The sequence below is a fragment of the Bombus pyrosoma genome, linkage group LG3 (assembly GCF_014825855.1).
Source record: "Bombus pyrosoma isolate SC7728 linkage group LG3, ASM1482585v1, whole genome shotgun sequence".
Lineage (NCBI taxonomy): Eukaryota > Metazoa > Arthropoda > Insecta > Hymenoptera > Apidae > Bombus > Bombus pyrosoma.
This window is the reverse complement of record NC_057772.1, coordinates 6,064,057-6,091,337: the sequence shown is the minus strand read 5'-3', so window position 1 is coordinate 6,091,337 and position 27,281 is coordinate 6,064,057. Positions and strand designations below refer to the sequence as shown.

The following is a 27,281-nucleotide window of genomic DNA, read 5'->3' as shown; positions in this document are numbered from 1 at the left end:
TACAGTAACTTGGTAGGCTGTAAACAGTTTTTAATATAAATCGTTCGATGTTTGAACGATAGCGGTAATTCGTAGATCGACGATCAAGGCGTAAAGTCGTTTAAAAATCATTCTGGAATATTTTCATATCATAGGTTACATCGTAGATACGTATAAAAATAATAAAAATGCAGTTGTTGTATGAACGGTTGACGCATATGATCTAGTCATTAAAATGCAACGGACAAAAAGTTAGTCGACTGGTCTTGACGTACGAAGATACTCTGATAAATTATGAAAAACATGGTTCTTTTACATAATTCATTATGACCGCTCCATTCATTATGTAGAGGATACAAGACTGTCGTCGGTGGATATAGAACACATCAAGTATTATAGAGGATTGACGTTATGTCGGCGAATGAAGATTAAATTGGTAAATATTATTCGTAAATATAACATAATTCGTAAATAAAATGAAAAGTAGAATAAGGAAAAGTGCAAAATTATCTTCTTGCTGTAGGTATAATGTATTAGTCATTATGTAACTGATTAAAAAAACGAAACATCGGTATACGATAGGCGAAGTTCAACATCGATCTAAGTCTAAATGTCATTACATAACTTATCTTTTTGCTGCTAATTATTCATTTATTGACCACTTTGACAGACGTTGCAAATGTCGTTTCTAATTCCAATGATTTTTTTTTTGGAAAAGATACTTCGCAATTTGTTCCTACTAGAATGTCAAAGTGTTATCAAATCTCAGGCGAATTAGAAACTTGGATTGTGCGTAAATGTACTTTGTACTTCTATAGGTGTACCTCGTTTGAAGAAGTGAAAGGAGCACTAAATACCATAAAGATACGGGCTTGAGTTATCGATGATTAATAATATGGTTACGTGTCAGAAAAATTCATCCATCGTATTAGCCTCGTTCAGTACTAAGTAACAAATGTTGTTAGCGCATTATCGTCTAATCGATGTACTTGCAAAAAGTCCAGCCGCAGAGCGTTCGATTGTGCAAGATCGTTCTCCTCGATTTTTCCCAACTACACTTTGGAAGGATAGCTTTTCGAAGAAGGTTCAATTGCCAGAGTCACGATATTTTTATGCCAATGATAATTTCCAATAATTTATCCTTTTCTCCTACACGTCTCTATCGACCTATTATTAAATTTCTTTTTCCAACTTATTAAATTTCTCGAGCTGTAACAAAACATTCGCCTGGTGCTTCTAAATGTGCAACACGTTCTTTCGTAATACGCAATCACCGGTAACTTGCACGTATTATGTGACAGACAGAACTCTCGGACGAAACAATTCTAGTAAAGTATAGTCTGGAGGCGAATCTCCGCAACAAATAGTCACGTCGCGTGTAGAAAATGTCGAATACAGCGGAGCGTGACTGTAAGCGTGTAAGCACATTTTTTTTCATCGACCCTGAACGAATTCTACTGTAACAGCTTCTATTATCACGGCCATTGCTCGAGCCCGCGTACGATGGATCGTGTGAAGCACGAACTTGTAAAATTATCGATGCATGAGCACATACAGCGCGTCGATACAGGAGAAGGTTTCAAGGTTTAAACAATAAAAATGTCTTGAAAGATTTTGGGCACGTATAACGATCCATACATTTGAATAAAATTATTCGGAGAAAATAATCTTTCCTGGCTGCTAGTAGGCTAAAGCTTAGACTAAAGGCTAGTAGCTAGAGCTATTCTTGTGCAATAGAAAATCGGCATATTATCTTATAAATCTCTTAGATTTCTTTAACGCGTAAGAGAGATTTAAAAGACTTCTTTGTAAACGATGGCTAGAGACCGAATGTTTAGGCAAATTCATATAGTTTCAATTGATAGATGTAATTATAAAATGAAATCCAGGCCAGAAAGTTGCTTTTACTTATCAAGTATTACACATTTCTGCTTTTATATATTCTCACGTTAAAAAAAAAAAAAAAAAAAAATCTGCAAAATGTCTAAGCGTGTTAAATAGCACGACGATTGTCTTTTTACATTCGAAAGTTGATACTATAAAAAAGAAGTATTCGAAACATTGACCTGAAATTTATATATGGTAATGCACCGTGAAACTTTTGCATATATTCATCGCGTTAAAATTTCAAATGACACACATTTTTTATAGCAAACGGAACTTTAGTTGTGGGGCAATTTACGAGGTCATAAAAAGCATATAACCTTCGGCTATATGATAAAAACAATAATGGCACGTTATTATTATAAGAGCAAATACATCATTCTAAATGCATTTTTTCAAATTAAACATGTAATTTCTACAAGTTATTGTTATTGCGTTTATCAATATGCGCATTTGCGATTTCTGATTGACAGTGGAAAAATTTTATGTTTTCTTAAATTTACGTCCGTCCAGAAACATCGTATAGTACAAGTTTGACATTATGTAATCTCGAGTGAGGTTGGTTATAAAATGATGTATTATTAAGAAAAGGTCATGCTTTTTTGATTGCACGGTTTCACTATGTTGAACTACACGCCAAGTGAAATATCACGTTATATACGCAAGCCGATGATTAAATAAGTACGAAGTTTATGCCCTAATAAAATTACAAATTGTTGCGATAAAATTTCAGATTGCTCATTCTCCAGTTTCATATCGTTCCTAAAAATGTATATTTACAACGTTCCATACGATATACATACTTGATATAATTATCTTACGAGAAAGTCGTGATATCCTACTTTCTCGAGCCGAACGTGAGAATTTTTTCGAATTCACGTTCGTCATTCACAATAATACACATTTATAGATACAAATAAGCCACACGTATCATAACAATACGCATAACAAGCAGAGATTTCATTGAACGAACGTTTTTTATCGTATTACTTTGCATCGGTTAACAAGGATGGCAGACGTGAATGTATTTGTACGTTTTTGTAACCTTTGAAGAAGTTTATATCAAAGCATTATGCGTTATCGATTTCAAGCATCATCGCGACAAATCTGAATCACATTGCATTAATGGCCATTTCAGATATTTATTAGCAATTAATACTGTTACTTTCAATAGGCATATTCTAGAGACAAAACAGCTCGCAAATCGTGCCTATATCTTCATGCTTAATTCATATACATATATGAATGAAATCATATTTTTATCACTTTAAATTGCGCAGATAAAAGTTATAACTTAAATAATTTCAAGCGTTCGTTATTATCTTATCTTGTAATACGTAGATAATATATGTAAATAAAAATTGCGACATATGCAAAAATGTATTGCCCTATGCAAAGAATATGTCAGATATCTAATGGACGCGCTGTCTGTTCTCCTCTTAAATAAATACATTTGCATAAATATCTGCCGCTTCACGGTGACATTTAAGACGTTAAAAGTTTCACCGATTAAGATATATGTACTAACATATCAGAAAAACACGATTTTAATTTTCAATGTTATAGCTCTGGTTATGGAAGCTCTCTATTTTCCGATAACATTCGTTCTACGAATAGTAACGAAGAATAATTATCCGAATTAACCCTTTGGCAGACCGTCGACCCTGAATAATTCAATTAAAATGAAAAGGAAAACGAAGCCGGTGTCTACGCTTACGTTTACCAACGTCATAAAACGACGATGAAAGACTGGAACGGTCCCGGAATGCACGTCGTTGGATTTAACATTCGATACACGAGACGATGAGTCGGAAACGCGCACGTTATAACAATAATACCCGGTCAGGCTTCACAAGGGCCATAATATCGACGAAAGCGAGATTATTTCGGCGAGACGTAATTCCATCGAAATGCAAATTAACCCGCCGGCACTGCAATAGCCGATAATTACATCGGTCGACGATTTGAAGGTTTCAACTGCTATTTTCTTCCTTCTTCTTTTTTATTCGCATGGCCCTTTTATTTGTTTCCACCGTATATCGTACATCGCGAGACAGGAATTCATTCGGATAGCAATTAAACCTGTTCGTCCTTTTTTCCGGTACTAAACCACTGATTTTGTTATCCCGTCGAACGTTTCGTTCCTGTTAATCGAATTACGTATTTTGCACATCGCGAGACGGAGGTGTCGCGTCCAGCGAAGAAAATAACGTAACGAGCGAGAATCGAGCGCTTTTTTCCCATGAGATCATGCTCGACATCAGTTTTAATTGAAACAAGGACAAGGTTTCATCGCAATTTCTCGAGTTTCGCGTGGAATAACACGCTGAGATTCGTCGTATTAACGAATAATTAAAGAGAAACTTGCTGCAGTAACCGATTGTCAAACGTACGGTGAATAACTTTTTTCAAATTGAACCAAACAACCAGTTCTTTCTTTCTTTTTTCCTTTTTTTTTTTTTTTTTTTTTTTTTGAGAAGTTGGTAGAATTACTTTGCTAGACGACGTGTAAAAAAGTACTACTTTTTGTATGTGTGCCTGTAATAAACATTTAAACAACGCATTTTGAAGATTCGTGCCAGGCATGTACATGCCGAAAATTTTATAAAGATCAGGTTGGTGCAGAAACAAGCGATTTCAACGAAATTTTCAACATGTATATAACCGGCATAAATCTTCAAAACATGTCAATGGAATAAATTTTCACTACAGGCGCAGATAAAGAAAGTTATAAAAAGTGACCTTCGCCATTTTATTCGCGATTACGACTAACTGCTATTTTTCCAAAACGTTTTTTACACGTCATCTAGTACAGTAATCCTTTTATCTTCTTAAGAAGAATTTTAAGAAAGTTATGCCAGTTTGAAGAGTGTCAGTATATTTACGGTAGTCTATCGTCTGTATCTACTCCTCGTTGGTTCGATTTATTCATGTGACGACGTATTAGATTAGAGATACTAATTTGGTACTGATTAGAGGCAATGACGTTTGCTGCTGATTTATTAATTGAACCGTTCGCTCGCAAAACTGGTTAACTGCATAAGATAAAAAGGAAATTAACAAAAATTGTATAACATAAGCATCAAATGGTTTGACGCTAAATTTTGAGTAATTTCCAAAAGTGTAATTAACCGTTTTCGCCTGTGAACGAATCAATTTCTACAGTCCATTAATATTCATTATATTACGAATTATTCTTAACGAGCATTAATTATTGTTTAATACAAACAGAGATTTAAGAACGATACATATTGATAGCATTATAAATATGAATATCTGGCAAGTTGATTAACTTTAGATTTTCCAGATATCGAAATAGTTTCGATAGTATTACGAAAACAGCTACTGTAAAATAATAAAGGGCGGAAGATGTTAAAATTGTTAAGCTTTTAATATTCGTTGGTAGAGTCGAAGGTTTCTTAGATAATTTGAACAATGCGGGTTCGACATACTATCACGTAATATAAAACATCTAGAAATATGTTTAAATGCATCGGAGACCATTTTATGTTTATGATAACGCGAACATAAAATTATTTCACTTCTGGCAAGAACGATAACGTGAATATTCGACACGCTGCCTTAAAACTAAAGATATTTTTTAGGTCAACACCGAATGACGCAATAATTTTTGACGTATCTTTTTACGTAACATGTGTATAATCTGGTAATATTTAGTACCTGATTAAACAAAATTATGTCTAACGATTACTCATGAATTATATACCAGAATCCTTAAGTAATTCTTATACGTATCCGAATAAAGGTATCGTTCAGTTTTAAAATCGTTCTTTTTGTAACACTCGGCTGTTACGGATCCTACGGATTGCTACTAATTAACGAGCATATTCATTTTAAAAGTATCTTTTCACGTATAGCAACGTTAAAGCCTTGTCTTGTACGAACAAATACGGGATTCTACTCGCTATAGGAAATGCGAATACGAATCCTATGGATCGGTATTAATTAACTAACGGGAAGAATTTTGCATCTCTGGCAGCGAATCTTCCGAATGAAAAATATCTTTTCACGTATAGCACAAAGCATCTTCCCTTATTCGGCAAAATACGGGATATTATTCGCTATAGCTTTAATCGGAAAGTTTTAATTAGATCAGAATTATCGTCGAAACCAAATAAGATTATACGCGATAATTAAATTTCCTTAGATGCAGACTTAAGGTTAAGTCACGTTATTCTTGGTTCCAGAAATCTCATTAGCTTTAGACCGTCTAACTCTAGGCCTAAGCCGCGATAGATATACGATACTACGACATAGTACGGTTAAATTATTGATGGTGGGCGACCGTTGAGACGTCGGCGTTTTTGCTTCATCGAAAACCAGATAACACAGTTCGAAAAGTTCTCTATGTTCGAGGCATATTTCATGTACACAATTCCCGTAAAGTTTCAAGGATCACGAAACCTTTCGATTATGTATCGGGGCTGTTACCTTAAGCATCCTAATTGACTTAAAGTACAGGTTGCATGCAAATTGCATGTAAAAAGCGTATAAAGCCAGAAACGGTACGGCATAAAGTAAGAGCTTGTGCACTGCCTACCGACCGAAGATCGTCCGGTTTGGGAAACATAACGACGAATTACCCTCGATGTTGCTTAACCACGCGCCGCTCACGCTTGTCTCGCCACTCGTAACGAGTTTATAAAGCAACTAGATTTCTCGTTCCGAATGTGCTGCAAATGGAAGACGGAGTAACACGCAGAGTTCCATTACGTGTCACACGTGTGAAATATGTGCACGGTCGGTGATCAAATGAATTATCGTCTTTTTTTCTTTCCAACGAATTATCAGCTTATTGTCTCCTCCGCTTCGTACTTGCTTTTATATCGCTCTTTAGACAGCTCTGTATTATTTTTAGACTGCGAAGTTTTATGTATTTGTGAGACATTTTAAGATGCACATAATAGCCAAAGATACATGAAATATTCAATGTACGGTATGGACTGCGAAGTTTCAGGCATTTGTGAGACTTCTTAAGATGCACATAATAGCCAAAGATACATGAAATATTCAAAGTATGGTATTTGTTACGATGTTTGATAGGTAAAACAAATTTCTGTTTCTAGATTTAGTTCATATTCAAGCATATTCGTAAAAACAAGAATTTCCACATGCTCAAGAAGTACCGCACGCTCTAATTATTTCCGATGGCTTGAGACGGTCTTCGTCAGTCTTTTGGTGCGTTTGCTGGTTACATTATTTTAAGAAAACGGATATCTAAATAAATCAAAATGTTTTTCCTTCGTCGTGTATTAGAATTTGCTCGTGTGCTCGCAATTGCTTCGCGATTAGTTAAGCTTCAACAGCTTCTAAAACTCTGCTTGTCTTCTTTATCGAACCGTAGTTCATTGAACTAAAACTTTGTAACTTCGTGAAATAACTTTATAAAATCATTTGAAAAGCTATATCATTTTACCGCTTGATATTAGATCACAGGCGATTACAATAGCGTGTCTATTGTGAATTACATAGATGCATGCTGTTTTATATCGTAATACGATGTCTCAAGATAGGTAGCCTGTCCGACTAATTATAACCCTAACAGCTGCAAAAAAGCTTCGCAACGAACGTATCGACCTTTCTTCAAATCGAGCGCAACGATAATAATTTATGCAATCGTGTACACTATGATTCGAAACGCAAGTACAACCCGTATTCCCACCCTTTTTTCCGTTTCGATCGAGTATGTCAGTTGCAAAGTACGTATAATGAATTCTCGATCGAAGGATCGTCAGAATTCAGGGCGTTTTTGTCCTCGATCTCGAAGACTCCCTGTCGAGAGATTCGCTCGAAGAGAACTCGCCATCATAGAGATGTGCTCGTCGATATTTCTCCTGGACTTCTTGGTGGCTCGTTGGGGTTTCGATGAATCAACGATCAGCCGATACTCATATTCGGTCGACTTTGAAGTGTCTGCTTTTTTTTCAAACGAGCATGGAAACGGCGGAAATAAAAAAGTTGTTCCGACAACTCTGTGTAAATGTATTTCGTTCGTATGATTTATTCTTTGCCTCGCGTGTTATTTAATTCCGCAACTGTAGCGCATGATTTATTCCACTATTTAACTTTTTACTCGACTTCGATACGCCACGTTCAAGATGCAGTTAATTTCTTAGAATGCCGATGAAGACGTACATACCTCTTCAGCATTTTGGGTCAAGTATCGTTCGGTACCGGCTGATTAGTACACGATATACGTGTATGTATAAATGGGGAAACTCAAAATTGCGTCATTTTGTAATCATTAGTTATAAACTTGATGGATCGTATTAAAAAGATAAGTTAGAGAAATATGTGATTTCGAATGTTCCTAATCGAAGGCGCTGTAGCTGTAGAAAAGATCGGTTCCATCTATAATTGTCAGCGATTTAAGTAATTAAAAAGGAAAGACGTTCGAGAAGTTGAATAAAATTGCAATGGCAAATTTTAAAGAGGAACGTGTTACGTGCATGCGTGATATTCGCGAATAACAGGAAGAAATTAGATTATGCTGCGTTTATAGCATAATCGCTCAGTTTACATCGCTCATGCTTTTCCGAAGCTCATGCATATTCATAAAGGAAGCGAAATACAAGATCGCTCGCAGCAACTCAATCACTGAACGAGCACGACTAAATGAAAAATACACGTAATTATATTTAAGCTGTCGAAGCTGCTGTTACTTGGCACTTATAACATCATTTAGCACCTCGTATTAATCTTCCTCTGATCTATCAACGTATCCGAAGTACATTACGTTCGCGCAATTACCTCGAACTAAGTAATTGTATTACTTAAGTCTATCATTTCGGTTTCTTTTTTTCCACGGTTATCTCTTTTTTTGTCAGGTGAGATGGAAAAATAACGAGTATACTTTATTAACTGTCATCGAACGATGAGTTTTACGATCGAAGCATTCGTCGTTATTCGATTAAATGCGCTTCTCGTAAATGCGATAACATCAACCGTAATCTGCTTTGAAAACGTTTTCACATGATTTACGAACGTCAATTATGCGAAATAGGGAAAGAGTTTTTATCAAGCCTTAACTAAAAATAGCAAAGTCGTTGGCTATCGAATCGAAAATCGAACGATGACTGTATTAAGCGGAATAATAAATTGCAATGTCGAAAGAAGCGGTGGTCACGGCGGAAAATTAAAGAGCAGACCGCTGTGAATTCGAATACCTTTTGCTCAGCAGCTATGACTTTTCTGACAGCTAAAATGAGGAAATAACTGGTAAGCATTATTAACTGACGCCAAATGACAAGCTTTATGATCGAAGCGTTATTCGTTATTCGCTATACTCGTCCCTTAAATTATTAAATACGACAGTAACGATTGTAGCAATCGATTCGCGAACGCCAATTATGTACATGAAACAGGAAAAGAATTTTATCACATGCCAATTAAAAATAACATAATCCTTGTTTTGTGTTTCAACGAGAACGATGACCTTATTTACGGACTGATGCGAATTGCAATATCGAAAAACTCGCCGGAAACGGTGGTAAATTAAAGAACAGACCACTGTGAATCCATAGCCGACGACACTTAGGAATAAAAGTGCCATCGTAAAAAAGGAGTGTTTCCTTAGTTTCGCGTGGGTGAAAATTTTTGAGTGCCGCGCTACTACGCCCGTCAGACGTACGGCCGTTAGTAGTAGCTCGAAGAGTACCGGTACTCCGGTCGTAACGACTCTTCGAAACGTGGAGGATCGATCGAGGTGCCGGTGGTCCGCACGTGCGCAGAACATCGCTCCTCTCTCCCTTTTTCGCTTCTAGATTTTCCCTTTCTCCCCTTATTACTTTCCTTTTCTCTATCTTTATCACAATTCTCATTCCCCCTTGTTTTCCATCTTGCACTTTTTCATTTTCTCTTCTTTATCATTCTCCTAGTTTCATTTACCCTCTGCCTCTCGTTTTTCCACTATCCCCCCATGTCATTACCTATTCCCTTTCACGCTGTCTCTTTCGTTCTCTGTCGCTCTCCTTTTACCGCGTTCTACATCGCATCAAGGTAAATCCACCCTCTGCTCGCCTCCACGTATATCACCACCCACGCATCTACGTGTACGTAGTAGTGGTACGCGCGTGCAAACGTGCACGCAACTGCGTGTGCGTGTAGAAAATTTAATGCACGAGCCGGTCTGGTTACGCGTATATGCGTACGTGCTACGTACAACCAGCTAGCGATGGGATCAAGCGTGACTTAAATTTTATCGACGTCATCCGGCCACTTTTGCTCTGTGATCAACTACACGCGTGCATTTACATGTATTTACCTTACGAATGTACATACACGTGCGCACAAGTATTATTAATAGCAGTCCATAAGTATTATTAAATACACCTACTCGTTGCATTTGTTCAAAAACTTCGGTAAGTTCTTTAACTTTGACGCGTTCACAGCCGCATAAATTTTGTATATCTTGCCCTTGGGAATATAATACATATACTGTATAAATCGTAATATTTAATTTTTGCAAGATACATATCGTATTTACTGAAAAATTCAGTAATTCATTTGCTATTAAGTTACGTTATGTGCTTAAATTACATTAATCATACGTTAGTTATACATTAATCGTGTCACTTACATTATTCATTTCACTTAATTTAGTCAATTGTTTCATGTTATATGCTACGTATGACGCGAATGAAATAAAGGATTCATCATAAAATAACTAGAAAATAAAAGCAGCCAAGAGCATACGATTTTTACGAAATAACATCGGGTGTCGTAATACTTACGGCCGGCAGTGCACTCATCTACATAGTTGACGCACATTACGCTGAGACGCGTATGTACAAAGGCAGCTACTAAATGTTTTCACTGTGCCACGCTCGCAAATGCATAATATGCCGCGAACGCGAAATCGAATAACTCACGCGACACGTCTTTGCGCACGTGTCATCCGTTCGTCGACCCTCTTCCTGGAATACACGCGTGTACGCTTCTTTTTACGTCTGATTTTGATAGAGAAAAAAAGAGCGAGAGACTAAAATCCCCCTCGGGGTTGATGACGTTGGATGGTGGCCGCACCACAGTACAGGCATTTGTATTTTCCAAATCATTTGACCTTCGCACGCACACGTGTCTCTCGTGGACATTGAACCTTCTCGCTAGGTACTCCTGTCGTCCAGATATCATCGCGATAAGAGAATTTCATGGATTTTACAAATGTTTTCGTCCGAACATCCGCAAGAAGGTCTTGCTTGAAAAATTATTTGCGAGTTTCGCGAGTAACGAATCGATATTTGCACGAATGCATCGACATTTTATGGGGTTGTTAACGTAGTTGATACGCGACGTAATAGCAGTGGCGAGAGAAAAATGATACTATAGCGATGTGCCGTATAAATTGAAAGAATAAAAAAAACAAGGAACTAAAGCTGATTTCTCCAATTTGGCGAGTTTTCAATTTTAGAAATTCTATTATGAAGAAAGTTGTTGAAAAATTTGACACGGTAGAAGAACGGAACAATGACATAAATAATGAATTACAAATTTTTCTGAAAATAACAAGTAACTAACGGACTCGTTTCTCGTCAAAAGAGAGGGATACCGAGCGCGAAAAGCTTTATCAAATAAAACATCAAATGAATTCCATTCTTTATAAATTATAATAGAAGCGAAGTATACGATGCGTGAACGCAACACTATTAACGTAATTGGTGTAAAGGCATCTGTCGTTTCTGCTTCATAAAATGTAACACAATAGACTGTCAGAGTAATTAAGTTTTGTATCTAGAGCCTGAAGAATGGAACTAACATGATTAATAAAAATTTATATACCTCGTATTTCATATCATAAAATCGCAATATTTAGTTTCGATATACCAGTGACCCCGTTTAAATAAATGGTTATCCAGGTATTAAAAAAAAAAAAAGAAAGAAACGAAATACGATTTAATTTTTATTAATTTAACCTTCATTGCCTTACTCAGCATTTAAAACACGTAGTTTTCATATCATTTTGTATTTTTCTTATTTTTTCTCAATGCAAAGCATCCTAATGTTAAAAGCACGATTCAAGTTGTGTCGCGCAAACAGCCATTTATTCTTGAAGAATTTAAGATCGTTGTTACGTAACATTTTCTTGTACGAAAATAAATAGATTCGCGCAACCGTGACTTCGCATAAATTTACGAATTTTTCGCGCGTTTGTACGAATGAATCGACAATGCCGAGCGAATATCCGTTGTTTCGTTTTATACGTGTCACGAACGAAAGGGAGGAAACATTCGTGAAAAGGGAGCCACGTGGCGATACTAGTGACACGTGCTTTGTTCGAACGTGGTCGTTTCTCGACCTTCATACCAATGTGTCAGAAGTGAAACAGGTCCAAAATTAACTTGATTCGTGTTATTCATGAATTCACGGCGATATTTCTTAAACAAACATCTTAAACGCTTATTTACTAGGCATTCCAGAATACTTCTACCGTGTTTGCTATGTTGCTTTGTATTTTTCAGAGTACATATTTCGTTTGTTAGCTTCTTAACATTATTTTTACGGCTGAGAAAATACTTTACATTACTTTAAAAACGTCATTTCTTTCGTAATTTCAAGCCTGCCGTTTGAACCTAAAGATATTTTCTCTCGTATCTCCTATCGTCATAATATCGCGAAAATTAAAAATCTATTTCAACGTTTTCCATCCATAATAATCCCTTTGCCGTAGAATGCTTATACTTTGTCATTGGGCTGCAACATTATTTTTGCTTTTAGCAAATACCGAACAAACATTAGCGAAATGAAAATTTCCTGCCAGCATGAAAATATAAAGTGACGAATAGAGAGGTGAAAATGAATGGATGGAAATACGAGAGAAATTTCGCTGTATCTCATAACGATACGATCAAATTTCATTTCAAACACGAAACTTTACGATTACTATACGTTCCCTATCCCGTAGAATGTATATCTCCGATATAAAATAATATGAAATATAAAGTTTTACTCTGCCAGAGATAAAGTCGCTTTATCATTTTTCAAAGTGTACAATTCCAATATTTAATTCAATACTTTTGTCTTCGACGTGATATATTTCATGCAGGTTTTTATAATTAATATCTTTCGTTGATATACAACTTTTAGAAATAAATCGTAATGAGTATTCGCGAAGCTGCTTCGATAGAATATGAAATTACTTGAGTAATGACTTAGGTCGATGCCAAGGGATTGTAATAAAACAATGCACGCACGCGCGTGTAATTTCTAGATCGATAAATGTTCTTGAACGGTATATTACAGGTATTTAAAACCTGAGAAGTGGATTGGAGCATTGACCAGGGTCTATGAACTGAACGTGCAGAGCAGAATCCACCCACCTAACTGCAGGAACACATTGTCTATACAGCTAGTATATCATACGAACATCGATCCGTGAGAGCGGTCTCATGGCTCCCAGCAAAGTACAAATCTCTACGCCCTAAAACGACTGCCACGTGTTACACTGTGTTCTGTTTTTCCTCAGCCCTCTGTCGCTACAAATACCACGAAATTTAATCACATTCGAGGGATTAATCGATCGGATTAATTCGAGGCAATCGTGTAAACAGGTAGCGTAAACAAAAATTGATAAACTCGTGGATATCTCTGTAAATTGTACGTGCCAATTACATGTAACCATCTTGCTTGGAATATCAAAAGTAGAAAATTAAATTCGAGTAATTTCACGAAGATTTAAAACGAAAAGTTACATATGCGTACAGACTGTGGTGCTACTTTGCAACTTTCCCATCTTCAGTCGCTTATTTACAATTGTTTGAGGAAATATCAGTTAGAGATGTCGGTTAGATCTTTACAAATAAAACAAAAAAAATGAAAGAAAAAAGAAAAAATAACAGAAATTAATCACATCGGAAGTTGCTATCGACCAGTCGTTAGAATTTTCTAGAGCCGCTTTACTCATTCTTCGCGGCAAGTATATTCCTGAGAACATCGATAATAATAAAACCACTCGAACGGTTGCAGCGGTTTAACGATAATGTAAAAGAATTAAGATCGAAGCTCGAACGGGGCGGATAAATTCATAATTTCTTAAAGCGGCCTAAGTGGCGGTTCCAGAAATAGATTCGAGCGTCCTGAATGCCAATGGCGTAATTAAAACTAGATCGTGCACTTTCTTGCGACCACTGACCGAGATTCGCGTTCACAGTCGCCCGCACCTTCTGTAATTCGAGTGTCTTCTTGTAATCCTCGTATGCTTTTAAACCAACTTCAGGTGTCCCCGCCCTCTGCTGTCCTCGAGTCAGGTATCTCGAGTATCGACAAGTATCTCACGTATCTTGCGTAACTCGAGTATCATCTCGCTTCTCTTTGTAGGGTACGCTTTGCCCAGTAGTACACGCTGCCCGCTCAAGTAGTCCAGACAGCATTGCTACCAGCATTGCGTGCAACGCTTCACGCCTGTACTCCAGTTTTACTTACGTTCATGCAACGGTCACCTTGAAATTTTTTCCTAATCCGATTCGTAGAAGTAGCCGAGTTACGGGAAATTATGTGACTTACTCAATCCGAGATAAAAATGATGAGAAACGCGGTTCTAAAAGGTATATTATCAAGAATACGAGATTTTTTTTAAAATAAAATTAAGTAATAATAGAGGAGATAAAGATAAAAAACGCTTCTAGCAGCGTAAAGGTTTTCTTTCGATCGAATTATCGGCAGGTGTTTGTAAATTTTGCCATTGCCAATAAATTATAAATAGTTGAACTCATTTTTGGAATTACGCTTATTATGTGTATATTATGCGAAAGCTTTGCAAGTTATCCTTTTCCGATAAAGTCATTCGAGCAGGCTATTTCTCAAATATAACAAACTCTTGGTTGCTACTATGTAATATGCTTGCCATATATTAGCATATTTTTTCCAACGTGTAATTAAAATTGAAATGCGAATGATGTATGTATTTACCTTGCTAAGATTATCGTACTTTACTACATGCGCAATATTCAGAGATAGTCAATGGAAAGACTATGTTTTCAAACGATAAAGAACTATTTTACATACTATTCAAGTAACTACCTTATGATTAGCATTCAAGAACGACTGCAAGCTGGTTTATGAAAACTCGATATTACGTAAATTCTTCTATCTGTGAGACATTCGTCGTTTTAACTTTATCGTCCTGCTTTCGCTCTTTCACTATTTATTTGCATTTTACCTTGCACAATGCCAGGGTCATCTGACAAAATTATACATTATTTTAATCGGGCGGTATTCATATTTAATTGATCCGGTTCCCGATATATTCGAACCATGAATTTTCTAAGAGACGTAATTCAATTACAAGGACAGCAAAGAACGTTGAATTTCATCGATCGAGAAAGCACGAGACGTTTTCGAACCGATTCCTCCGAAGCGGCTATGTCGCTCGTACTCATCGATCCGTTTCTAAAGGGGCGTTCACATCGGTGATTTGAACGAGCAGAAACGGAGCACCGAACAAGTCGTTCTACCGCCTTCTACCTCTAAGACCGGCATAAAGCAGGCAGACTGTGCATTTTTATGAAAATTCATATATTTGAGAAGATAATAAAAAAAGTAGAAGCTCGATAGAAAATTGTTTTACCTACTTAATAATATAAAAAGCGCTATACTTTGGGTATTTTATATATCTTTCCAGATCACGCGCGTTCTGCGCAACTTCCCGCTTCCAAACTTCCAATAAATTCAGAAAAATCTGCAATCCAGAGATGCCCTGATCAGGATTACCGCGAATGTTTATAAAGCCCGTATTTTACGAGCGTTATTAGCAACCAGGATGGTACGAATTGCGGCGACTGTCGGTGGTTTTACCGTAAATATAGAGGGAGGCGAAGGACAGCCAAAAGAGAAAAGATGGAGGAGACAAAGAGAGGAAAAGAAAGAGGAAGCGCGCTACGAAATGGTGGAGGGAAAGAAAACCAATTAGAAATATAAGAAAAAAAGTGAAAAACTCGGTGGAAAGGGATCGAATAAGAGGTGGGGAAACGAAGGGTTGAAAAAGAAGAATTTCAAGAGGCACGGATAAACGGAGAAGGAGAGAACCAGAGGACGGAGAAAAACAAGAGACGAATATAGAGATCGAGATGTGGAGAAAGATAGAGACAAGTTCCTACTATCCTTCTCGTTTTATCCCTCTCCTCTGCCTCCTGAACCCCGTGGCAGAAACGTGGGCGTGGACGTAGGCGAGGTAAGCCTTCAGGGCCGGCGAACATCGACCGATCCAACTGGACGCATCGTAAATCGTGACCAGCCTCGTGATTCTCCAACAACAATGATAGACACATCCATATACGACTTTTTAGTGGACAATTTTCGAACGTTGCGTCGGTCGAATCGAGAAAAAAGAACACGACCCTGTCAACATTAGGAGAAGCAGCGAATTGCATAATTAAGGTAGCTTTTAGGAAACGAAGTAGTACAAGTCAGTGCTTTGGGCGTGTAATTTTGGCTTAACGTATCTCTTCGATTTACAAGGAATCGTCGTCTGAATATCGATATTCGAGATGCATAATTCTATTTAATAGACTTGAACGATGTTAATTGTATTTTTTTCTTTTTTTCAATCATCGATCTGTATAATTTCATCGATCTAACGAAATACAAAGAAATAAACGCGATTCCAGCAAAAGTTATTTCTCATTACAAACGGAAAGAAAGCAAAACTAATTGACGAGCAAATATCGAAGATAAATCAAAGAGACGCGAATTAAACGAGATAAGTAATGTAAAAAAAAGAAGAAATTAAGAGAAAAGTGATCAATTATCTGGCAGGAATACGTCAGTAATAGAGAAAATCCCGCGAAAATGTAATCGAAAGACATTGATAATTTGCCACTCGATTGCGACCGGGGAAAAAAAAAGTGACGGACGTTTTTATCGGTAATGCGTTTTAAACGATGCAAGAACGAGGCGAGGTAAAACGCAAATCGAGCTATCCACGATCAGTGGCGTCGAAAAAACAAGCGTTCCTGGTGTCTAGGCACCGGAGAATGCCAAACACCAGCAAAACGTTAAAACGAGCTTTGATTTTAATTTCCTGCATTCTCCCTCGTTGTTGGCCCGCGGCTTTCGAATTCCCGTTCGTACGATCGATGAACGTTCGTGTCGTCACATGAGAACCCTCCTTTAATACCTCTCCCTCTCATTAAAGCCGTCCGCTCAACGCACGCGGAGAGTAGCATCCTAATGCTATTTACACAAGTGCTCCGCCGGAGCGAAAGGGCGTTCGAAACTGTTCCTCCGCGTTGTGACGCCGTGCCAGCGTGTTACAATAAAATATCCATTTGCTTTGAGCCGTATCTAACCGCCGTTAACTGCAAAACGTATATTCGATTCGACGGGCTTAACGTCTCTTTAGTCTCGTACACGCGAACCCGTGTTTCGTTAGCTCATAATCAGATGTACACCGACGATTCGATGGCTCGGACAAGATAAGTGGAATTAAGTTTGATCGTTCGAGTCATCGAGAAATTCGGCTTGTTCGCATCGTCCGATAATAAACAGGAGAAGTATGAGCGGGTCGAAACGTTCGAGTAAAGTCCGATCGTTCGAATCGCTGGGGAATTCGAATTGTTCATGAAAATATGGAAAAATTGAAGTATAAATTAAAGTTGAGGAGCCAAGTGATTTCACTCGAATTAGCTGCGCTGCTTTTTTTTTTAAACCCAACCTCGCTTACGAATCGACGCAGAAAAAGATAAAGATATTTATAGCATAACATCGGATGATATTACGGAGACATATTTAAATTTATTTTTATACATTACTAAAAAAATAGGCAATGCACGCCAATATGCATATCTATGCAAAACACGACCCATTCGTTATTGACAGATATTAAATAATGTTTTTATATTTGAAAACTGTTTTTTTTAATACGTTACTTAACCTTGCTCCAACAGCATTCAGGTTTGATGATAATTACAGTTGTAATTATAACCTTCACGGTTATTAAATCGATTAACTAATTGTACATGTGATGGTGAATTGCAACGATTTAAAGAAAGATGTACATGCGATTTGTTAAAATTGCGCAGTATTTGTACATCTGATATATCATGCGTATATGTTAATTTCCCCTCGATATAAACCGATTACGTTGAAGAGAGCTGTTCGATTTTAATACGATAACTACGTTCGACTTTTTGCATGAAACAAGATTTCCATATCAAATTAATTAATTAGTAACTAATACAAAGATGTTATTTCGCACTGATATCCTTGGTTATTTATTTCTTACGTAGTATTTGAATCTCAAGTAAAAGTTTCTGCCAGCCATGAATCCTATTATTATCCCGACAATGAAGGTAATTTTAATGAGTACGTTATAATAGGAAGTAACGGAAACAATGGGAAGAATCGAGAGAGGTAATGACTTGTACGAATAACGACGTTTCTATAGAAATAAAATAAGAACTTGGAAGCTGGAAAATTATTTTCGTTAAACTTTCATTAACGTTCTGGCCGCTACGCGATTGCTTTCATAAAGAACCAAACACGCAGCGTTCTATTATTTCTCAAGCGTATTTAAGAAGAAACCATATTAATCTTTCGTTTAAAGTTGATTATTCTTTTTCGCAACGATTAATAATTCGCATTTCTACGTATATCGTATAAATACTTTCCAACGTACACGTTTTCGTAAGATCAGCGAAACATATAAATTTCAAGTAATCGCGGTGAAACCGATCTATGAGCGAAAGGAATATACTGAAATAGTTCGAGATCCCAAGGTTTAACCCGATACTATTTTACTTCGAGAAAAACACAATAGGTACGTCACAGATATCTTTATCAATCCTTCGAGGCAGGACCGAAGACTATGAATTTGAAATATCTGCTTGCGCAACAGTTTCGTCGCAAAACGTAGACAAGGAGCGTAGGACAAAACTCGGAGCCACGACCCACTTTCGTGCCCTGCCAATTGCCGATCGTGGAACACACAGTCCTAATTAGAGAAGTCTCGATCACCAATTAGAAGCCACGTGTTACAAGATCGACCAACAGAATTCGACCACCTCGTGAGAAAATCGCTGTCCAGCTGGAAAAACGTTTCTCAATGCGTCTATCCAACGATTTCGTTTTTTCGTTCGTTTTCTTTACGATAATCTTCTATCATTGATCGTTCTATTCCAAACATTCGAAATCGTCCTCGGTGAAAATTCATATGGCAGACGTTCAACAACGAATAAATTATGACAGACCGAGTGTTAGATTCATGTTGGTCTCGATATTCTCGCTAAGATTAAATGCTAGAAAGTTCAGGAATTCGGACTCTTCGTCTTGGAACGAATGTTCTAATCTAAGTGATCGAATGACTCCCCTTCACCAATTATTCCGGAATTCTAACCTAAATCGCGCAAATTCTCTCACACGCTTGTGAAAACGTGGATCGAATAAGAAAAAAGAAAAAATTATTTTTCGCGACGCCAATTTCCACGCGGCAAGTATTTTTCGCCACTAATCCCATTCTCGGTTTTATACAGCCGTGAATGTTATTTACGCGTCATAAATAAATGAAATTACCCCGTGTCAAACTAGTTTTAGTTTTAGTCTCTTGCTATTTCTTCCTGTCAGGATGAAAAAGTTATGTGACAAGTATCGGATAAAAGCAACTTCCAAAGAAATTTTACAGTTTATAAATGTTTCATTGCTAGCGATAAAATAGATTTAACTCTTCGAAAGTGAGAATTTCACGACTCGAAGGCGGTCCACGCTTTCTTCCCGGCAAATATAAATATTCCGCAGTAACAAATTGAAATATAAGGAATCTACAGAATTGTTTAGTGAAAATCATTTCAAATACGACTTCGAATTCATATAATATTCGCCGGAGAATTTACTATTACCACTACACGTTTATTCTTTTATCGCGCCTCTACTTTGTTTGTATTCTTTTTATATTCCATTATTTTATTCCCTCGTAAATAACCAGAAGCTTTCTCAAATCTGCTTGATTCAATTACAAAAGTAAAATTGGAACATCAGGCAGATCCGCCTCAATTTCCAAACGCAAAGAAAGTATAACAGAAGTAGAGATTATGCACAATTCGTGCATAATTTACTAGAGAAAGAGAGAGAGAGAGAGAGAGTATGATCGCATCATAGACAGCGTTAAGATGTAATCTAAACTCGAGATTTTTATGATATTTACAAGAAGCGTGGAAGCAAATCGTGGAACCTTGTCGAATGTTGTTAATTGGTAGCAAGAGGAAGCGCATCGATCATGCTCGCGTCTCTCTACGTAGGAGGTAGCGCAGCAGTTTACCACGTTCGATCTCGTTTAAATATTTAACGGCGGTCATGTATGCACGTCGATCGGCTCGTTATAACCGGACTGACAGACCGGAGGTGGAGCCTGCGAGATACAGTCGCTATCGTTCGCTCGGTATTAAAATGCAAATGATCGCACTATCACCGATCCGTTCTTAGTATCAGTGTGTTACCTCCGTCGTCGCGGACTCGCAAAATACCCTGACTCCATCTCCTTTCCCGTTCTGTATGCATAAAGTATCGTCGTACACCGCACACCGTACACCTTTCCACGTATCGATACGTATAGAAATTTAATTGTCCAACCACGATTACCATTAAGTACATAGATCGAAATTTAATTGTTCTCGGAGCAATAGCCATCAAACGACCCGAGTGAACTATAGGATGGAACAGTGAAAGTGACAAGGGCAAGATGCTGTTACGTTAAACGCTTCGATAGTTGCTCCTTTATGACCCGTTTCGTTGATTAATATAGTCCACTTACCAACGCCAAACGGCGAAAAACTGATCGGTACCAGTTATGCGAATATTAATTAATTTTCTCCAGCTATAGGACAGTCGCGATAACATATTACGATATGTAATACGTAATATAAAAAAGAATTCTTCCAAGTTCATTAGAACCTACTACCGTTAATTGAATAATACTTGAGATTGCAAGATGTTGATGGTTAATTATTGATTTACCACGACACGCTCTCTCGACCGGCGTTGGTGTTAAAACTTCTATATAATACAAGATATTCAATAAATCGATTATTAATGAAAGTGCTTTCGGAGCTAGCTACTGGTTGGGTAATTGTGAATTCCGATGTCGCGTGGTATGCATGTTAAGTACATTTAATAGGTGTAATTTAATAATTTGCAATGATTAGGTCGAACCTTGTTACCTACGTCAGTAAATACAGGTAAAGACGGGATAAAGAAGGATAAAATACGATATTTAAACAGGCTCGTACCGGACGAGATTTTCGACGAAATAAAATTTGAATCTAGATGACGATCTTTTAACGCACGAATTGAAAAGAATATGAATAATATTCGTCGATAATCGACGATCTTTAGAAAGATCTATTTCTATGGCAAATTGTTGTTTAAAAAACAAAAAAGTACTTTTATTCGTTCTTTAACTCGTACTTTAATCGCAAAAATTCACTTTAACGAACAATGCGTTTGCATCGATAACAACGGCGGCTCCAATTTCTTTTTTTTCGCTGGCAACATCGCGTCTGCGAGTTTGATTCTACATCTAAATGCAGATTGAAGTTGCAGTGAGAGGTTAATCCGTGGATTCTCAATTTTATATGCTTTTCGTGATGTTTCTTTTTTCTTTTTTACCCTTTCGTCCGCCTCTCTTTCGCATTAATTACAGTCGACGTCATAGAGACCAGACGGTGTTTCATTCCAACGTGTTTCACGTGATATTTCCCTCTCCTCGTGCAAAAGATAAATAAGTTATAACCATGGATAATTATCTTTATCGAAGAAATAACATCTGACGGATAAAAGAGATCTAGTTGAAAAGCGATTCATCGGAGAACACGTAAGACAATGAACAACCGTTCCTATATTCTGTCTCAGTGAAATGGTTACCCGCATCTATACGGCTGTTACAAGCGTACGTTTGCCACGAGTAAAATGTTCCAATGCGGTTACATTTCATGCAGTCATTGGTCAAAAGACGCGTACTATCACAGAGAACCTTAGGACAAAGCGTTTGGCAAAATAAAAGTGACGGATGCCGTTTCACTGCTCCGGGGTACGGGTTAATGCCTCTGGCGTACGAATGTTCTTTCCCGTTCGAGTTGGATAAAATAAACGACACTTCGTGATAATAGGATGCGCTTCAATTTCTTGCTACGAAACACTTTCTTATTAAGTCCCTTATCTATTCTATTTTAATGTCATATACATAAGTTATGTAAATGGACACTTGCGTCACCTGATTGAATTATTTCTTATTCTATGCCGTGGCTAATTATATATCACTGAGCGTCGAGCAAATTCTTCCGATCGAACGAGCAAATATCTCGTATTCCCTGAGTAACTAAACGTAAGACTAATCTTTAATATAGAGATGTTCATATTCGCGTTAAAATCATGCTCCTCGTATTTTCTATATTGAATGAAATAAAGTATTAAACGAGTAAGAATTACCTGCCGAACAGAGGATGCCAAAGTTGCGACTCTTCGGGCGAATTGGCCGTGGAGCTGACTTCCGGTTCCTGTTTAAGTAATCCGCTCCGTACCCTGAGCAACGGGAGGTAAGTGGTGGTTCTTCGACCACTGGAAAGATCGATCGGTGCCGGCATTAGCGTGCCGATTGGTTTGCAGCTGAGCTTGGGTCTCGTTTGCAACGCGTTTTTCGTTCCGTTGCTCGCGTGACCGGATCCTCTGTTAGTGCCGTTGTTGATTCTTGGATGCGACTGTCGTGACCTGCAGACCGGACCCTCGCCGTGATCGAGGACGTGCTGAAGATGAGCCAAGGATATCACCAATAAATCTGGATCCCTAAGGAGATCCGGCCTGGTTAACGCTTCTGGCAGTCTTAGTTCTGGCCTGGAGGCCAACAATTTCGGAATTTCAGTGGCCGGAGCCGCTGCCAGACCCGGCAAATAGTCTCTCGGTACCAGAAGCGGATCGGGTATCAGATGTCCGGACGTCTCGATCAATTCTCTAAGCTGACTAGCAGGATCCAAAAGGTTGTCGGTGCTACTGGACGTGGCGCAAGCCTCCTCCATGGCGTGCATTCGATGCTTTGCAGATGATTTTTGATAGGAACTCGATTGGTTCTTTTGCCTACCGACCGACCATTCGGCGGACATTGGTCTCTTGGGTGTGGCTCGATCTGTCACGAAGTACGTACTATGGATATCACCGCTGGACATTGGTCTACCAGAGTTCCTCATCTCCTGAGTGTGAACGTTCAATCGTTCCTGAAAGCTTCTGTTACCTTTCCTGTTTACGCTACTTCTCTCCATGTCCTTCGGATCGGCACGTATAGTAAGATGATCGCTGGGTATTTGATCGCAGCGATTCGAGATCTCTTTCTGCTTCTCGTAATCTCTGACCTCCAGCTGATTCGGCGACGACAAAATACCTTTCAAAGTTAGATCGTTCTTCGCGTCTTCCGAACAGGATACCGAACAAGGGGGACTAGGTAGCAATCTCTCGAGATACGCGGAAGAGGGTCTCCTGGAAGCCGGGGAACATGGAATTCCACTCGGCTGCGGTGAGACAACGGTGCCACGTGTCCGAAGCTCCTCGAGGACTTGCTCGTCGAAATGTTCTACATCCTGATACTTGCATTTAGCTTGAGCCTCGCTGTTTCTGCTCGAGCTGATCCAATGAGCCTGATTTTTCGTATTCTCCAGAGGAGTCTTCCGATCTTCCGAGTTTCCTATGTTCTGCCGGTGGAAGTAATCGGACTCGTAAGCTAGCGAGTCGGCGGCTTTCTGTCGTCTAAGATCTTCCAATACTTGCGAATCGCAATCGTCTTCGTCCTCCTCCAAGTCTCTCTCGTTGTCGTCTTCCTCGTGAGGAAATCCGCCCGTCTTCGACTCGCCCGAGTAAGCCTCGTTCTTGGGGAAATTCACGGTACTTTCCGGGGACTCGACGCGCGCTTTCGTACTCGGAGAAGTCGAATGATTCGCGATTATTTGAGAATTTCGATATCGGTAACTAGGTATGATAATGGACAAACCGGGAAGATTCTTCGGAGAAGTCGTGGTTCCTTGCGTTTCCGTTGCAGAATCCGTGTTCTTCAACAATCTTTCGACGCATTCCGCTTGAGAATCGGGCGATCGACTCGACGACGACGACGACGCTTTCGACGCTGGTCTCGTCAACGATATAGCTATATTTTTCGTTATTTCCGGAGTGTGAGTCCTGGTAATAGAAACCGAAAGACCGGGTGTATTTCTCAGCGCATTCAAAATCTTCGAGCTATCGTTATAATCTATTTTCACTGGTTCACCGGGTTCGTCGGGTCGCTCGTCTTCCGCTTCCAATTGCACGCCGTCGACAGAAATCATACTTTGCCATTTAGAATGAGAATTCGTTCTACACTTTGATCTATTTCCAAGGCCACCGTCCGCTTCGGCAATCTTGCACGATTTCGAGTCCGAACTGTTGTTCTTTATAGAAACGATGATGACATCGTTCTTCGTTTCGGGCTTCTTCTCTTCTTCGTTTTCGTAGTTGGCGAATATCTTCTCTTCGTGGATCTGTATTTTATCGCCGGCGAGATTGTCGTTCGTTTTAACGATATCTTCCAGCTGTTGATAGCTAGAAATCGCTTCGTTTCTCGATTGTTCTTTAACCTTACCCGATAATTCCGTGAGAACCGCTGCGTTAAAGTCTTTGATTTTACTCTCACTGGGTTTATTATGAAGATTCTCGTTGAGAACCTCGTACGTTTTCGTCGAGTCGACGGGCAAATCAGCACTAGGCGTATCGGTAGCTAGAACCGGCGAGGCCGTGACATCGATCATGTTCAATATGTCCTGAATGCCTGCCTTGTTCACGTGTTTTCTTTTTTCATTATCCACTGCTGGCTTCTCTTCGCCGGCGATAACATCATCCTCGCCCTGCCCCTTCTCGTCTTTTCCCCGTCTTTGAAGGACATTCTGATGAACGCCTTGAGGCAATTGAGAAAAATGTAGTTGTTCCAGTACTACTCGCGGTTGGAACAACTTATCTTTCTGCAGTCTTTCGAGATTGTTCCTTCCGTTGCAGCTCGACGCATCTTTCTCGAACTTATTTCCCTCCTTTATCTCGTTTTCGTTCGCGTCTTCTTCATCGTCGTCCTCTTGCTCCTCGTCTTCATCCTCCTCCTCCTCCTCCTCCTCCTCTTCCTCCTCCTCGTCTTCCTCCTCGTCCTCCTCCTCTTCTTCTTCGTCCTCCTCTTCTACGTCCTCCTCGTCGTCGTCATCATTGTCGGAACATGGTACTCTTTGTCGTTCCTCGTCCCAATTTTCTTTGATCTTTGCGTTATTCCGCATTTCGTCCAGAGGAAATCCGTAATCACGTCGATGTTTGCTCTTTCTACTAACCTCATCGTAACTTCTCTTTTTTCCAACATCGACCTTGCCGACCAAACCGTTGGTCCGCCCGTTGGCTAGCTCGTTCGCGCAGATATGTCGAAGATTGAGCGTCGTATGCCCTGTCTGATTGTTGATGTCTTTTTCTTCGTTTGTGTCGGACGTATTCGAAGAGTTTGCGCTGCTCGTCTTCTGGGAGGTAACTCCCAAGGCAGTCGAGTACATGTTGGACGCCGTTCTTGGTATCGAACGCCATCCTTGCGCCGTCTTCGTCAACTTGATACGATTCCTTTTGTCGTAGTCCTCGCATCTTACCTCGACGATTCTTTGCTCTCGCTGCGAGGCCCAGAGAAAGATCGGATTCACCTTCGGCCGTTTCTCTTCCGGTTCATCCGAGGACCGTTCTTGCCGAATCTGTTTCTGATGCTTTTGATGATGGTGATGGTGATGATGATGATGACGTCTTTGTCGACGGGGCGCTGTGCCCCGTGCAGGGGCCCCGCTCATCACTCCATCCAACGAGCGGTTATTACTCTGCCACCCGTCCACCGAGACGACTTCTTCTGACAACCGCTCCTCTTCTTTCAATCGCGTTAAGTAACTTCTCGGCCCGCCGATCAACCAGAACGTGCTATCTAAAAGTAACTCTTAAAATATTCACTGTACATCGATATTTCTACATCAGTCGGCTGGCAAAGGATAGTTTTTTTATTCGCGATTACATCGCCCGATCGCTCGCTAAGCATACACTGTGATAACCTTATACTATGCAGCTCCATCGACTAAGTGATTAAGCGGTATCATGGGTGGCTCGGATTCACCCTGATCAAGTTCGACTCACCCTGAAGTCAATTTCTCACCGTCCATTAACAAACAAGACAATTTCAAGCAAGCAACGATCGATCTTAAGGGCATTGACATTGTTGACCTAGCACTTCCGCGAACAAGATGCACCGGACACATAGGCCACGCTCTTGTCTTCCTCGACGTTTCCGTTGCCAGTGTTCGACCGCTTAATTTTATTCGCTTCTTCTCCGTTCTTTTTGTTGTACGTTTCACGACAGCGAAAACTTTCCGCCAGTTTTGATCCACACCGCACGTCGAACCGAAGATTCACGGCTACACCGCCGATTACTATTATCAAAGATAAAAACACGACGATATCGCGAAGGTGTCGAATCCACCGATGCCGGAGGTCGTCGACGTTCACCCGGCTATCGAACCGCGATATAGAGCAGGGCGAGCGAGAGCAAAGGATCAGCGAGCTCGTCGATTTTCATCGAGGTATCTACAACGTCGATTTGCATCGAGCTTGCGGCGTCGACTCCGTCGAGCTTACGGCTGGCAGCACTGAGTATGTTCGACCCATCGAGCTTCTCTTCAACTATTCGCTTCTCTCTTTCCACCGGCGTTATTCTCTCTATCTCTCTCTCTCCCTCTCTCTCTCTGCCTCCCTCCCCCTCTCTCTCTCTTTCTCTCTGTGGCTGCTTACACGGTGGTTGCGCCGGCCTTGTCGCACCCTAAATCTCTCTCCTCGAAATTCTTTAATCCTTTCCACTGTCCCGACTTCGCGACTTCAAGGTCCGTTTCCAACAAGCGCGTTCTCTTCCTTTCAGCTTTCTTCACGGGGTTTCTGCACGCATTCCTACAACGACACCTTTATCCTTGACCATGCACGAATCGTCGACGATGAAATCGTGGCTGACGAACAATTGTCATCGATGACATAACACTCAGAAGATTTATCCACCGGTTACATGTCGTTACGCGCGGAGTCACTGTCTGGGAGCTACTGTCGGTACCTCCTCGTTGCCTTCCACTTCGTCGCCGCCGCCCCCGCTCCACGGAATCGCGAGCCAGGACCGGATCTATCCGTGATGCCCTTGTCTTATTTCCTTCGTTTCTCCTCTTTCGTTTGCTTCCTTAAAAACAATTATTTCTACTTTTTTACGATTTACGCTTTAAGTCGTCGAAACTTATGAGTTCTATGGGAGAACTTTGAAAATACGGATCGTTGGAAGATTCGGTGAAAATAATCTGTTTGGCTACTTCTGAACGATGCGATAGATCTTATAACTCTAATGTTGGCTATTTTTGTCTATG

The 27,281-nt window shown here is 39.4% G+C and overlaps 1 protein-coding gene and 1 long non-coding RNA gene across 6 annotated transcripts in view; one reads left to right on the top strand and one right to left on the bottom strand.

The window, feature by feature from the left end:
* The window catches only part of LOC122566242 (protein IFH1-like), a 35,213-nt gene extending 8,167 nt beyond the window's left edge, over positions 1-27,046 (bottom strand). For all 5 annotated transcript variants that reach the window (XR_006316442.1, XR_006316444.1, XR_006316443.1 and 2 more), the window contains exon 1: positions 22,294-27,046. Coding sequence is in view for 1 of the 5 variants with exons in the window: in XM_043723218.1 (XP_043579153.1) it covers positions 22,294-25,685 (3,392 nt within the window). In the remaining 4 variants the exon portion in view is untranslated. The remainder of the gene's footprint in view (positions 1-22,293) is intronic.
* On the top strand, positions 84-18,218 carry LOC122566244. The gene is made up of 3 exons (XR_006316446.1): positions 84-415; positions 13,123-13,430; positions 15,500-18,218. It is a non-coding gene; the product is annotated as an uncharacterized LOC122566244 (long non-coding RNA).
* Positions 27,047-27,281: the final 235 nt, after the last annotated feature.